Source organism: Odocoileus virginianus, chromosome 6 (assembly GCF_023699985.2).
Source record: "Odocoileus virginianus isolate 20LAN1187 ecotype Illinois chromosome 6, Ovbor_1.2, whole genome shotgun sequence".
Lineage (NCBI taxonomy): Eukaryota > Metazoa > Chordata > Mammalia > Artiodactyla > Cervidae > Odocoileus > Odocoileus virginianus.
Window position 1 is genome coordinate 55,518,631 of NC_069679.1, and position 16,482 is coordinate 55,535,112.

The following is a 16,482-nucleotide window of genomic DNA, read 5'->3' on the forward strand; positions in this document are numbered from 1 at the left end:
GGTGAATACCTCCAACACTCACCTCATTTGCAAACAGAAATACCTGGCCCCAGGTCTGATGGCAAGCTTTCGCTACTATCAGTCATCTTAGTGCTCTGTTGTACTGATGGCCCTGTCTTCTACAATCCTATAGTCAAGAGTTTTATAAAGGAGAAAGTATTTCAAATATACTGATGGATATCTAAAGAAACTCAACATATGAAAAAGCAATATGCAAGCTATTCAATATCAACAAATTTAAGAGTTCAAACTAAGTATAAAAGAATGCAAATATTTGTTAAAGTCTAACATTATATTTCAATTAAAATGAAGAATGTTAGTAAGCTCTGAGTAGGTATACTTAACTTTTAAGCTTATACATTTTACACAAGAGAGGCAAGGCAAGTATATTTTTATTCTGCATTGGTTAATATACAACATATCCCCCCTTCCCTTGAGAAACAGTATCATATCTAAAACACACTTTGATGAACACTGAGTATTAAAATATTACACAATCATTCCTCAGAATCCTGAGGGGGGTGGCTGGATTGGTCCCAGGATCACCCCCTCCCCTCACACACACACAGATACCAAAATTCAAGGATGCTTAAATCTCTTGACAGCAGGCCCTCAGTATCCACAGGTTCTGCATCCACCTAAGGAGGGCCAACAGTCTACAAGTGGCTTGAACAGCAGTGAACACAAACACTCTTCAACTTTTCAGTATTCTAAGAATATAGCATGGAAAACATGAAGAAAAATGTCTGGATTTATTTTTAAATTCAAAATTCTTCTGGTTGTTCTCCACTGAGAGGCCTCAGAGGTGAAAAGGAAATCAGGTTACCACCAAAGGAAATGTGTCTGGTCTGTTCTTGATGTCTTCTCTCCATCTGAGTGAATGTATTACTGCAGTTTAGGCCTGGCTAGAGAAGAAATTTAGAGAAGCCACTAAAGTAACTATCAAGAGTTTTACCAAGTGAGTGTTCAATCTTTCAAATTTTCAGTGGATTAATTAATAATATAAATGACATTTTTTGTACACAATGATAAAATTCTTAGTAACATAATGTTATGCTACCCTCCATGGATCTAATTTCAAAATATATATATATTTTTAATTGAAAAGTATATTAGGAATATATACCTTATATTTGGAACCTAGAAAAATGGTACTGATGAACCTATTTGCAAGGCAGGAACAGAGATGCAGACATAGAGAACAGACTTCTGGATGCAGTGGGGAAGGAGAGGGTGGGACGAATTGAGAAGTACTGAAACATAGATTATCATATATAAAACAGCTAACTAGTGGGAAGTTGCTGCGTAACACAGGGAGCTCAACCTGGTGTTCTGTGACAACCTAGAGGGGTGGGACGGGGTGGAAGGTGAGGGGGAGCTTCAAGAAGGAAAGCACGTGTGTATACTTACGGCTGATTCACGCTTTTGTGTGACAGAAACCAACACAACATTGGAAAGCAATTATCCTCCAGTTAAAAATAAATTAAAAAAAATAAAAAATTTTAAAAAGGATACATGCCTTAAAAAGTGACAGACTTCAGTAACACATGCAGGATGAGTAAAACTGAGGCCACTTATGCAGATTCCACACATCCTAGTACACATGATTGTAATTAACAGGTATTTTACTGGTGTGATCCTGCCAGGATCCTTCTCTTTGTTCTCCCTCAAGCCCTACTTCAGGTTTAAATGACGCACAGAGCTAGTAATAATGTGGGTCTAAAGGTATACCTATTAAAAAAATCCTAGAATATAAATCCTAATATTTATGGGAATGGAAAATAACTCACAGGGAGACTAAGTTATAAGATACTAAGATTTATCAACAATAAATGTATAACTGTGAAGCAATTTTATTACTAATATATCAAAAACAATATTATGATTAACTTCTAGACTTACTTATAATATCATATATTATCAGAACCAATCATTCAGAGTTCAGAACTGGGAACAAGATTAAATCAGGTTTCTATAAACTGGTCTCATGCTGAAATCCCTGTCCTTTAAGTGTCAGCCTCTGAGTAAAGAAGGCTAAGGCCAAGAATGAACAGTGCACGTCACAGTAATCATTCTGCTCCTGAGATACAGGGAGCCCAGAAGGCTGAATATGGAGAAGGCAGCCTTAAAACATAATAAAAGTCAACATAGTCAGAGGTCCGTAAGGAATTAGTGGCTTTAGAAAGCCAAGCCTTTGTCAGGCTTCGTGAGATTAGCAAAAACTGTTGCTGTTTTATCCTACATTTGCCTTAATGAATTTTTTATATTCTGAGATTCAAGATTAGCAAAAAAGCCCATTCCCTGACTCATTTTAACAATTGTTCCTGGAAAATTTCAAGGTAAGGCTGTAAACCAGAGTTGCTGACCCTGGCTACATGAATTGCCTGGTGAACGTCCAAAACCAGATCACTGAAATAAAAATATCCAGGAGTAGGGCTGAAAAACAATGCTGCAAACACTCAGTAGGCAAGAGAGCACTCTTCCATTTATGTCCTACTATTCAGTGCCAGCATCCATGAATACGAATCAGACAGCTCTGCCCAAAGAGAAACTTATAGTTAATAAGGGAAACAGATTTCTGAAAGCATCATATGTTTTAGGAATACAGTATTGTTTATTCATATTATACTCTTAAAAAAGAGATTAAATGTGTGTACTGCATATATTGTATGCCTGTGTCTACAGAGAAACATACAAGAGATGAGAGCTTTTACAGGAAGGCTTCACAGACAGGCAAATGTTTGAACTAGACTTAGAGGCAAGAAGTCACTAAAAAGTAAAGGTTGGGGGGCTTCCAAATAAAATAATAGGACATAAAAATAGCAATCTAAAAGAATTACAATGAAAATAAGCATTGATGACTGAAGGTAGGATAGACATTTTCTTCTCAACTGTATACTTCAAAAGGGTATAACTCTTGCCTTATCTTTTTCTTGCATCAGTGAGAAATACTGAGCATACTACATATTCAAGTATTCAACCAATTTGTCACAACAAATTTGATACATAAACCATGTAGGGAATTAAATCTTCAGTTTAATACCAAGGCATACTATAAAGTATATGAAAATTTTTTTCCCATTTGGAGAAAAAAATGAACAAAAAAGGACTTCAGAGTAAACACTGACAAGATGTACATTTTAAACTGTGCATATAAACTGAAAAATAACACTCATTTTATAAAACAAATCTAGAATACAAAGAACTTTTCAAATAAATTGAAAACTTACTGAATCAAGAAGATGGCATTCAGTAGTTAGACTTTTATTATCACATAATACTGAAAAAAAAAAGAATAATTTTTAACTTTTTAAAGAATATTCTTGCAGTTAAGAGTTGTTAGAAACAAAGACTCAAAAGATATGAAAACTTCCAAATATCAAAGGCAAAGAAAAGTGTGGGCCATCTTATGCTATAATATCTTTTAAAATGTAGTTAAATTTCTTTGTAAAATCCTCATCCTTAATTTTAGTATAATAAAAGTCTTCTCTAAATAAATCTCATGCTTGTAATTTAAAGGTACCCAAAAGATGCTGTAAGAACATAGCAGGAGTGTATTAAGTGTCTGCCCAATGTTATAAAGTTTATTTCACCTCAGGCCCCAACCAGAACAGCACCATAGGGTAACAGGTAAAAACAGGAGGTGAAACCATCACACATTACATTATAACATAAATACGAGCCATTTCCTATTGAAGAACAATCACAACAAAGTAGGTAAGAAAAGGTATTAGGGCAGAAAAAGAGGATGTTTTTAAAGAAAGGTTTGAGGCTCTTTGATGGAAAAGAAGAGGACTAAAAAAAGTTTCAGGGAATTTTTCTAATTCTGAGCCTTCACAAACAACAAAGGACCCCAGATATTTAGGTCTAATGAAAAGTGCTCCTGCCATCCAACGTGGATTAGTATCTGTTGTTGATTTTAATCAAAATCAAAATCAACCTGTTGATTTTTAATCAAAAGAGTCTGGGGTGGAGAGTAGGGTACCACAACACGAATTAATTCTCATTAGATATTTATAGCAAGTATCCAATTTCTCAACCATCATTCTTGGAAACTATATCCAGAAGTGTTTACTATAATTTATACTTTAGGACAAGTTCATTTATTTAACGAAACCTTATTTAAATACATTAAAAAGACCTCACCTGACTGAGAAGTTTTCGTTTCTTCTTCCCATGAGATGTTATTTTGTGACTGTATATTTTTTTCAGGGCTAATCATCAAAACATCCTGTGTTGTAACTGAATTTAGTTCCATTCCTTTCACAACATCTGAAATTTCTTCCTTTTTGTTGGTATTAATATCATCTGCTACTTTGACAGCATGGAGAGCCAAATTCATTCTTTCACTAGATAAACAACCAATCTCAAAGTTTATCTTATTCATACCCTGGAAGTAAAAATGGTTTTTATATTTAATTATCCAAAATCAAAATAAACATAAAAAGTCTTGTCACTATTTAAAACAATAATAGAGGGATGACATTCTGAGCACAAGCTAAAGAACACTATAAATCCATCCTTCTATCTTGCTTCTTGAACAATGAGATCAGATAATATTATAGCAACAGTATAACTGAAGGAAAGTTTCTCAGCAAATACCAATATCCCAGTTCAGAGATTGACATTCTATGTAAAGGGCCAGGTGTATGATGGACTCTTGAACAATAAGGGTTTGAACTGCAAGGGTCCACTTAGAATCTTTTCAGTGGTAAACACCATAGGATCTGCAGTTGTTGAATCTACAGATGTGAAACTACTAACATGGAAGAACCAATATAAAGAGTGGGCCAACATAAGTTTTATGTGGATTTTCAACTGTGCAGAGGGATGGCACACTCCTCCTGCTGTCGTTTGTGTGTGCGCTCAGTTGTGTCCGACTCTCTGTGACCCCAAGGACTGCAGCCTGCCAGGCTCCTCTGTCCATGGAATTCTCTAGGCAAGAATACTGGAGTTCGGTTGCCATTTCCTACTCCAAAGAATCTTCTCGACCCAGGGCTAGAACCCAAGTTTCCAGATTCTTTACCACTACACCATCTGGAAAGATCTCTTTTGTTCAAGAGTCAACTATAAATATTTTAGGCTTTGTAAGCCAAACAGTCTCTGCCACAAACACTGAACACTCTATCACTGTGTTTTGAAAGCAGCCAAATACATAAATGAATGACGGTGGCTGTAGTACAATAAAACTTTATTTACAAAAATAATCTTGATGTAAGTTGAAATACAAATTGGCACTATGGTCTCAAACAAGCCAAAGGTCTTTGAAATAAGAACTATCATTTCATATGACTAATTAAGATTTCCAATGGAAATTTTGGGGGTTGTTTATGGAGTTACTATATATATTGATACAAATAGAGAACATCCTAGGCTACCTAATGCATCAGAACAGGACTTACATGGTTTATTTTAATTAAATCTTGTAAACCAAGACACTTAGCATCTTCTCCTGTGCTGTTTCTGAAAAAGAAAAAAGAAGCACTGTACTCAGAAAATTAAACATATTGCTGTCTTGATTTGTTTTGAGACTATCCTTTATGGGTCAGAGATGGACCCTCATCTAAGATCAGGCCTGATCCAAATAGATTAGTTTTGGATGATAGCTACTATAGGATGGCCTTAGAAACCAAATGCATTTTCCCCAGAACACTTGCAAGTCTTTGACCATGCTGGTCAGTCTATTGGAAATCTTTTGAACCTCAGCCAAATCCAGAGCCACATACTAGGGAAGGGTAAGCTAAAGCTTACTTCTAGGGGATGGAAGCAGCATGCAAGTGTTGTAAATCTGGAGTTGGCTATATTTACTTGTTAGCTACAGCATGATACATTCAAATCCTGAAGTGCTTAACTCACGTTTTATTAGAAACATCTGTCTCAATCTCTTGGAGTCATTTTTTTTTTAAAGTATACTCTATTTTTCTGGTTTTCAGCTTCACTTTGCCTTGATTGTACAAAGTTGTTTGTAAAAAGGCTCTTTTGAGACTATTTTTAGAAATTAAAAAGTAAGGAGAAGTCCTAAACAGCACTTGTAATATCACTTAAATACAATTTTGGATCTTCTTAGTACAAGATAATGAACTGCAGGATAAGAAATGACGATAAATTGGTATCTTATGATCCACAGATTTTTAAAGATTCTAAAGTATTTTAACTACCACAAATGCTAAATATACTTTGGCTTACATTAAAAACTAGAAATCTTATAACTTGTTCCATGAAATACTTATGAAGAGAAACTTTCATTTGTTTCCCCTATTTCAAGTTATAGGGTGTTCTCAAGGTGAATTTGGGTAACTTACTTTGCAAATTTTCTCATTTTTCAAAAATGGGGATTTAGTACCTCACCTGGTTGTTTTGAGGACTGAATGAGATAATATATGACAGGAACCTAGAACCATGTCCAGCCTATAATAATTTTTTTTTTTCAATTGGAACTAATTCCTTTATTAAATAAGCTTCATTTGGGAGCTGACAGCCTCAGGAGGAAATACATCTTGCTTTTGCAGAGGTCAACATAGTTCAGCAATGCCCAAGCTCCCCTTTCAGAGAGGTGAACCTCAGCTTAGAGGAAGGGCTGAGGAGGCTTCCACCTGAAGGTGACATGGAGAAGTAGTAATCACATGGCAGCCAGTTCAGGAGCAAACCGAGTGCATGGCCACCTGCTGCTCCCCTGTGCCCTGCCAGGAGAGCGCTGCGAAGCAGAGGCATCCAGGTTCCCAAGCGGGCGCCAGCAACACCTCCAAGGCAGACCTGGGGAACCTGAGGATGAGGGTCCCAAAGTAGTCCCTGCAGAGGCTAAGAGTCTGATCGGGAATAGAAGTAGACGGGGGTGGGGGCATGGTGTGTGTGTGTGTTTCAGTCGTGTCTGACTGCAACCCCATGGACTGTAGCCCACCAGGCTCCCCTGTCCATGGAATTTTCCAGGCGAAAATACCGGAGTGGGTTGCCATTTTCTCCTCCACATAATAATTGTTCAGTACATATTAGCTCCCCCTTGTCTGCTCTGCCATCTGTCAAGTCAGGATTCCCAAGGTACTTTCCATAAAGGCTGGTACAAAAGTGCCTACTTCCTAATGACCCTGCAGGGAGGTAACAGCACTATTTTATACATGATGAAACTGAAGTTGAGTTAAAACTTGACTTGAAGTTTCATAGTATGTCTCATGATTGATTTTGAGCTCAGATGTGTCAAGCACCAAAACTGCATACAAAACAACACTATACTGTTTAGCACCAAAGAACACTATATTGTTTCTTTTCTTTTCAGTTCTGCAGAATTTATTTTATCCATATAGATATGACCATTTCCAAATCTGAAATCTGAAGCCTTAATTTCCTCATTTATAAAATAGAAATACTGCCTATATGTTACCGGGTCACGTGAAATTTAAAAATACATGTGTTCCATACTTAACAGGTTAACAATTGGAAATGGTATTTAATGTCTACATTCTGTTAAACTCTTAGTAATAACACATTAAAGAAATACCTGTTTCCAGGAATATTTGAAATCAAAGTCTTATCAACAGGTTCACTTTTGGCACCCTGAGGATCAGGATTCTCTGGTGATGTAGTTTGTCTTAGAAGGCCCATCTCAGCCCTGGTCTCAGACACAGTTTTGCTGACTGACTTAGGTGTTTTAAGTCTTTGAGAAAGGCATTCAGAAGAAAGTCCTAGAAGATGAAAGAAATCATCTCAACACCAAAAAGCTTTTTCATTCATTTTTCACTATAGTTAGACAGACAGTGCCAATTCTTCCTACTCACCTACCAACTAGCCTCTTTCTCCTAGAAAATAATGTTTGTTAGTCAAATGCCTGAGACTTTCCACACACACTAAAGGCTTCCTCTTAACATTTCACTAATATAAACAGTAAAGAGATAATTTTCAAAGGGAGAACACTACAAGGACAAAGCATCCTCTTTTTTTAAGGTCAGTGACTTTTAAAATTTGAAATACCATTTTCAAGGACAGACGAAACTAAAGAAGAGACAACAAAACAGGAAATTCTGGAAGTGCAATATAGATGGATGAGTCATATATTACCTAGTAAACCTGAGAAAATAAAGCCTAAGCCACCAGTCAGGAAAGATGTGAATCAGCCCAGTTTATACCACAGTACCCCTCAAAAAGAATTGGTGGTGTCAAGAATCACTAGGAGCAGAGGTAAAAACAGGAAGATTGGTTCAAAGTCAGTTTAAAAAACAGTTAAGAGTCCAGACTCCTTTCCTCATTATGCACAGCTGGGCAGCTGTGAACAATCCCCTCCCACCATGAAGATAAAAAAAAAACTAGAGGCTTATTTCCCCAAAAAAGTTGAAATAGAGGGTCTCTGGTTTAGGGGATACAATTGAAAGATGAGTATTATATGGAAAAGGGATGAAATGAGTATTTTTAAAACTGTTGATACCCTCAGTTTCCCTCCCTCCATGTAGCTCCTGAAAAGATTGGCAGCCAGAATTATACCCTCCAGGCAGCAGGTTGGAAAGATCTCTGGAGAAACTGACTGCAGCTGTCACTTCAGTCGTGTCCGACTCTGTGTGACCCCATAGACGTCAGCCCACCAGGCTCCCCCATTCCTGGGATTCTCCAGGCAAGAACACTGGAGTGGGTTGCCATTTCCTCTCCAACGCATGAAAGTGAGAAGTGAAAGTGAAGTCACTCAGTTGTATCCAACTCTAAGTGACCCCATGGACCGCAGCCTACCAGGCTCCTCCGTCCATGGGATTTTCCAGGCAAGAGCACTGGAGTGGGGTGCCATTGCCTTCGCTGGGAGAATCTGACTAGCCCATGAGAAAAGACTTAAGTACAGCATAACAATGCAGCTAAATCATCCCACAGTAAAGACCCTACCACCCATGCGCTGCCGTGCAGAGCCCTGCTCATAGTCACGAGCAGGCAGTGAACCACCATTAGACACCCAAGGGAAGCCTCCGATACAAGAGACAGAAACAAAAACCAAAAAGATAAGAGTATTTTGGAACAAATATTGACTCTCTAGGAGAATACATAGAAGTTATCATTAATGTCTACAGAAAGATAAGACAGCACACTTAAGAAACAAGCACAGAATGTTATAAAACGGAACATCCAAAGAATGAGAAAGAGCTCTTAGGAAATAAAAACATCATCAACAGGAAAGTTGAAGAAACTCAGGAAGTAGAAGAAAATGACAAGTACAGGAAAGAATGATAGTCTATTACTAGGAGATATGTGCTTCTCGAAGAAAGATCAGAGAGAACCAAGGAAAGTATATCAAAGAAATAATCCAAGAGAAAAATCTACACTTTATTTATAAAAGGCTATAAATAATATCCAAAGATTCCTCTAAGCACTGGAAGTGGTGGCCTTGAGGATATAATAAATAGGGGCTTCTTGGGGGACTTCTGTTTATAACAAATCTCATATAACCTATGTGTTGTATAATTAAAACTCAATTTCAAAAAGATAAATTTTGGTCAAAAACCTTGATCTCTCTGGTCATAAGTACCAAGATGGGACATGAAAAAACATATAGCAGTGAACCCATGGTCCTGGAAACTACTAGGCTCCTTGGAAAATAAGTAGCAAGGAGTCATGTCATTAGCAGTGAGGCAATTCCTGGGCATCCAGGGAGCGCAGCTGCTTAGAATAAAGGAAACACATCAAAACCACACTCTAGGTGTGATACCTAAATTGATTGGGAGGTTATAAAATACTTGGTGATAAATTTACATTTTAAAGTAAATATTAGATAGCAACTCAAATTTATTGTCAGAAATCTTCCTACTGGACACAGTTAGATAATAGAAAAAAAAAAAATCCCTCCTGCTAATTAGTACTTAAAGAGGACTTGGTCTGTCTCTCCTTGGAAATAAACATCTAGCACTTAAAGCATTAAAGGAAGTGTCTACCAAGATTTAAAGAACAGATTACTTCAACTGTGACCTCTCATTTATGGCTTACATTTAATTTCAATCTAAGTAAATAAATTCAATCTAATAAAGATAGCCTATGAAAAACAGGTACTGAAAAACACAACCAGTTAGAAAATTATAAGAAATAATGACTTCCTAAAGTATTAAGAGCTGGTTACATGGCAGTATTTTAAAATCAGGGAATTGGTACTTTCATTACATTTCAAAAACATTGGAGGAAATTTTTCATTCCAAATGAAAATGAAACCAAACTTACCTTCCATAAGCTATTTCTCAGAAATCACAATGAAAACATATAAATCTTCACATGAAAACTGTTCTTCAACTCTTACACAAGCGTCCATCCAACCCAAGTATTTCCCTTAAGTAGTCTCAGCAGAAAAAACTAACCTGAGAATGATTTAATGGGACTTTCAATTCTGAAAAATCCAGCATCAAACACTATTTTATCCACTTCCTTTGGCATTACAGAGGCTGCTGCCTCAGCCTGTTCCTCCTGCTTAATTCTCTCTCTCATTGCATTTTTTATGGCAGCGAGGCGATTTCTAGCAGCAATTCTTCCACCGTCATCCTGTTTGGGTTTACTTGCTATACTTGAGACAACTTTTTTCTGTAAAGAGAAATTATAACATTTATTAAAGCTACTCATTATCATCTAAAGAATCTGCCTCCAAGGCAGAAGATCCAGGTTCGACCTCTGGGTTGGGAATATCTTCTGGAGAAAGGAATAGCTACGCACTCCAGTATTCTTGCTTGGAGAATTTCATGGACAGAGGAGCCTGGCGCACTAGTCCATGGGGTCACGAAAAGTTGAACATGACTGAGCGATTAATACTTTCACACTTACATTATCATTTTATAAGAAAAACAAATAAAGCATATGTAAAATATTTAACATGTTCAATATGTACTTATCAAGCTCCTAGCATGTGCTAACATGCTGGGGTCAAAAGTTAAGGGACCAAGTTCCTGCTCTCAAGGAGCTCTCAGCCTCATGGTGGAAGAGCTAGATAAAGACAGTGAGAATGTCATGTTAAAACTAAATTCAGAGGGCTGAGTTTATGAATTAATCAACCTTCAGAAGCACCAAGAAAGGTTTCCAGGAAGTCACACCTGAGCTGAAATCAGAGACAGGTGAGCTATGAGATGGGGGGTAAGGGGAGGGCTAGGCAGAGAGAAGGGCCTGTTTGCAAAACCAGAGGTGAAAAAGCACAGAGGAGGTGGCATGAGGTGAGCACAGCTGATCAGAATCCTTCACATGTGGCCACTTACACAGAGGACAAAAGAATAGAGATTGCTGATGAGTTTTAAGCAGGAGGTGAGCATTATCAAATGCTTTTTAGATAGGTCTTTTAGAAAGGTCACTCACTCTGTGTCCAGCCTGGAGAACGGACTGGAGGGTTACAAGCCAGTTAGGAAGGAGACTACTGCAGTGATACCGGAAAAAGATGCTAGTAGTTAAGGTTAAGGAGGGGAAAAAACGGAAAAAAGTAAACAGATTCAAGAGATGTTTAAGAGGAAGAATTGAGAGGGCTTAGCAATCTTTTAGACATGCAGGGGTGAAATGGTGAAAAGCAGAACGGATCACAGAAGATAACCAGGTTTCCATCTTAGACCCCTGGAGGGATAGTAACACCATTCTCTGGAACAGGGAAACATATGTGTGTGCAGATGATTTCAGTTTGGGATATATAGCTTATATATATCTTAATACTTTAAGTATTACTGTGTCAGCAGTAAGTGTAGTTTGAAATATAGATTTGGGAATCACTGCAGGGTGGGTACTACTGCACATGAAGAAAGTGGAAGGAGGGAAGAGAGTTGGAGTAGAAACTTGAGCATCACAAACACTTAAGGGACAAGTGGAAACAGAAACTTGCAAACATGACCGAAGAATGGATAGAGGTAGGAGGAAGATCAGTGGAAAATAATTTCAAGAAAGAGGAAGTAGACTGTATTTAATAATGCAGAGGGACTAGATTTTATAATTAAGTGTCTAATAACTGCAGAACTAGTGGGTCAATAACCTTGGTTATAACTGTTCTAGAGGCCTGGAGATGGTGAAGCTGAATGGCAGTGTGCTGGAGAGGTAAATGGGAATCAAAATAGTAAAGACAGAGTATAGGGAACTTTGTGACTGGGAAGAAAGAAACGGGAATGAGAAAGGGAAGGTACAGATAATTAGAGGGAGATGTGGACCTCATAGGTTTAGCTGTTTTTGTTTTTTCTAACATAAACAAAGATAAGACACCTAAACATATCTAAAAACAGATGGAAAAAAGAGGGAAAGGTAGAAAACAAGGCTAAGTGATGACATGAGAAGTCAATAAATAGGAATCAGAAGGGAATGGTATCAAAGTATAGGTAAAAGATAAATCTTATTTGTTCCATAGCTTAACAGTAGCTTATAAATAAAGCAGGAGGAGAGAGACACCTGGTGATAAAATGCAGAATTACAAGGCTCTGCTATATTGCCATATTGCTACAGCCATGATTTGCATCACTGGTGATACTGATGTTTCAAGGACTAAGTACTCAATAAGAAATATCCACAGTGGCTTCAAAATATTCAAGCATCCTTCATTGTTCAGTACATTTAAAACTCATTTGTTTAATTTTGTCAGTGTCCTTAGAGCCCTTGTCATAACAATTAGCAAAATAATTTTATTAAAAGCTTTCTTTAATACTCTAATATCTTAAATTCCTAAGGAGTCAAAACAGTTTTTTATCTAGACTACACAGCATAATAAAGTACCAATCTAGAAGTCTAATTTTATAACCACAGGCATTTTTCTAAAATCTAAAAGGAAAACTGGAGGTTTAAGAAGTGCTCATCTGAACCAATGAGTTTAAAACATTACTAGAAGGCTTCCCTCAGAGAAGGCAATGGCAACCCACTCCAGTATTCTTGCCTTTAGTATCCCAGGGACGGGGGAGCCTGGTGGGCTGCCGTCTATGGGGTCACACAGAGTTGGACACGACTGAAGCGACTTAGCAGCAGCAGGTTTCCCTGGGGCTCAGTGGTAAAGAATCCGCCTGCCAACGGAGGAGACACAGGTTCGACCTCTGATCCGGGAAGATCCCACATGCCATGGAGCAACTATGCTTGTGCGCCACAACTACTGAGCCTGTGCTCTAGAGCCTGGAAGCCACCACTATTGAGACCATGTGCCATAACTATTGAAGCCCACCCACATATCCTAGGGCCTGTGCTCCGCAACAAGAGAAAGCAGCACACTGCAACTAGAGTAGTGCTCCACTCACCACAACTAGAGAAAAGTTCACAAAGCAATGAAGACCCAGTACAGCCAAATAAACAAACATTACTAGGGAAAAAATCTACAAATATATAACACTGGAATCTATCATGATAAAGTGAATTTCACAGAGAAAAGTAATAGGAAATGTTACAAAATAAAATGTAGGGAAAAAGACAGACATTCTAAAGAGTCATTGCTCCTCTTTTCTATTTAATATTCTTTCATTTTGAAATATATCACTCAAAAGAGACACACAATCCAGTGTACTGCATAAAAACAGGGATTCTGGAATGAGCAAGTCTGGCCTGAAACCTAGCTCCACCTTGGGCAAGTAACTTAATCTATTCTGGGCCTCACATCCCAGATAACAGTACCACCTCAATAGGACTGTTGAGGATTAAATGAGTTAAAACACGTTAAGTACCTGGAACAACATCTGGCGCATACTAAGCATTATATAAATAATTTACTTCTACTATGTATAAACACAATTTAAAGAATAAAACACACACACACATACCCACTATTGAGCACCTCAGAAGCTCTCGGGGTGCCCCAATTCCATCACAGCCCCTATCATTGCTCCCTCCAGAAATAACCATCATGAATTTTATGTTGTTCATTTCCTTATTCTTTCTTCAAAGACAATCATGACATTGTAAGCAATATATGAAACTTATTTTATAAAATGATAAAAAAAACTGAAGCTAAATGTTTTTGAAGCTGGAAAATAAAAATTCTTTAGAGTAGAAGAGTCTATATTAGAAACCCACAGACTTACCCGAAAAACTTTTTTGCTTGTATTGTTATTGTTTTGCCATTCAGATTCCTCAAGTTTGGTTAGATTGCTAAATTTTTGGTTTACGTCTTCTATCTGTTAATAAATAAAGCACAAGTTTATCAGATCAATGAAAAACCACATTAAAATTACAAACTAATAAACCAAAGCTTCAAAAAAATTGAGAATGGCAACATAAAATTAGACTAAGTCATTCTCAATTCAGTATTCAAGTAAAAAACTCTTATGGTAAAATTTTTTATTGTTATTTTTTGTCTTATAAACCTCTAAAATCTACACAATGGATGTCATATATGAATAACTCTCCTAAATTACTTTTTGATTACTAAAATGCTAAGAGAGATATCCTAAATGTTTTTGTTTCCTGAATTACACAATCTGAACACAATCTTTCTCTTTTTTACAGTTTATTTATCCATTCTTTTACTGAAGGACATCTTGGCTGCTTCCAAGTTTTGGCAATTACGAATAAAGACGTTATAAACATCTGTGTACACGTTTTTGTGTAGACATATGTTTTCAATCATTTGGGTAAACACCAAGAACTGTGATTGCTGGATTACATGATAAGAGCATGTCTAGTTCTTTGAGAAACTGCCAAACTGTCTTCTAAAGTAGCTGTACCATTTTGCATTCCCACCAGCAATGAATTAGAGTTCCTGAGGCCTGCCATGCTCACCAGCATTTGGTGCTGTCAGTGGTTTGGATTTTTGCCATTCTAATAGGTGTGCAGTGGCACCTCATAGTAGTTTTAATTGGCAATTCCTTAGTGATCTATGACGTTGAACTTTATCTTTTCAAATGATTACTTGCCATCTGTATAACTTCTCTGGCAAGGTGTCTGCTCAGGTCTTTTCTCCACATTAAAACCATTTTAAAGGTGGTTTTAAGGGTTCTTTGTATATTTTGATATTTGTATCAAATATCAGATATATAATTTGCAAATTATTTTTCTTCTAGTCTGTGGTTTGCCTTCTCATTCTCTTCACACAATCTCACCTTAAAAAATTCAAAGTGATATCCCCATCCTTTTGATATTTCCAATCTCTTCCAAAGAGGTAACCACTGTCAATAGTTTGGAAAATTTGCTTTAAGTACCCTTACTATGTATTTATATTCATAAGTACTCTCAACCTCTCTCTCTCAAAAAAAGATTTAAATGTCAAAATGACTCAGGATTACCTTTATGATTACTGATTTTCAACAAGGTGCCACTGCAGTTCAATGAGGAAAAGACAGTCTTTTCAAGAAACAGTACTGGGAAAATTTTATATCCTCAAGAAAAAAGATGAATTTAGACTTTTACCTACACCATACACACACCAAAAATTCCAAATGGCTCACAGACCTAGCTGTAAGAGCTAAAACTATAACACTTTTAGAAAAAAACCTAAGAGAAAAACTTTGTGGTTTGTGGTTAAGTAAAAAGAGTTCTTAGATATGATCCCACCATAAAAGAAAATTGATAAATTGAACTTCATCAAAATTAAAAATATCTGCACTTCAAAAGAAATTTTTTAGAAAATGACAAGCCAAGCCACAAATTGAGAGAAAATATTTACAAATAATACTTCTGATAAAGGACTTGTGCCCATGATATACTGAAAACACTTACCACTCCATAATAAAGGCAAACCAATGTAAAAATGGGCAAAATATTTCACCAGATATTTTGCCCCCAAAAATATGAACAGCTAATAAGCACATGAAAAGATGCTTAACATCATTATCATTAGGGAAACACAAATCAAAACTATTACATGACGAGATACTTCTCACCCACTAGGATGGTTATTCTAAAAATGACAGACAATAACAAGTATGAATATGGTAAAAAAGGAACACACCAATTGCTGGTAAGAAAAATGCTGTAATCACTTTGGGAAATAGTGTGGCAGTTCCTTTAAAAGTTAAACATAAATTTACTATATGATCCAGCAGTATTCCACATATCTACCCAAGAGAAATAAAAACATAAATCCACACAATATATGAATATTCATAGATGACTTCATAATCACCAAAGAGTGGAAACAATCTAAACATCCATCAGTTGGTTAAAGTTCAGATACAATCTACAACATGGATGAACCTCAAAAACATCATGCTAAGTGAAAAAAGTCACATACAAAAGATCACGTACTGTATTAGTCTACTTAATATGAAATATTCACAAAAGGCAAATCTACAAAGATAGCAAGGTTAGTGGTTGCTTGGGGACTAGGAATGGGAACGTGGATTGACTTGCAGATAGGCAAAGAGAACCTTTTTTTGGTGATAAAAGTATTCTTGGGGATTCTCTGGTGGTCCAATGGTTAGGACCCAGTGCTTTCACTGCTGGGGCCTGGGTTCAATCCCTGTATAGGGGTCTAAGATCCCACATGCTAAGTGGTAAGGCCAAATAAAAAATGTTTAAATAATAAAAATGTTCTAAATTTGGATCATGGTGATATTTGTACAACTCTGTAAATTTATTGAAAATCATTGAACTGAACACTTGAAA

At 36.8% G+C, this 16,482-nt stretch overlaps 1 protein-coding gene across 4 annotated transcripts in view; it reads right to left on the reverse strand.

The window, feature by feature from the left end:
• Positions 1–374: 374 nt before the first annotated feature.
• Positions 375–16,482, reverse strand: part of DLGAP5 (DLG associated protein 5) — a 42,838-nt gene continuing 26,730 nt past the window's right edge. For 2 of the 4 annotated variants that reach the window (XM_070469379.1, XM_070469382.1), the window contains 7 exons: positions 13,962–14,054; positions 10,311–10,530; positions 7,493–7,676; positions 5,403–5,463; positions 4,147–4,390; positions 3,231–3,280; positions 375–905 (listed from right to left, as the gene is read on the reverse strand). In XM_070469379.1, coding sequence (XP_070325480.1) covers positions 765–905; positions 3,231–3,280; positions 4,147–4,390; positions 5,403–5,463; positions 7,493–7,676; positions 10,311–10,530; positions 13,962–14,054 — 993 coding nt within the window. In that variant the 3' untranslated portion in view covers positions 375–764. The remainder of the gene's footprint in view (positions 906–3,230; positions 3,281–4,146; positions 4,391–5,402; positions 5,464–7,492; positions 7,677–10,310; positions 10,531–13,961; positions 14,055–16,482) is intronic. The other 2 variants (XM_070469380.1, XM_070469381.1) reach the window with 2 other exon arrangements.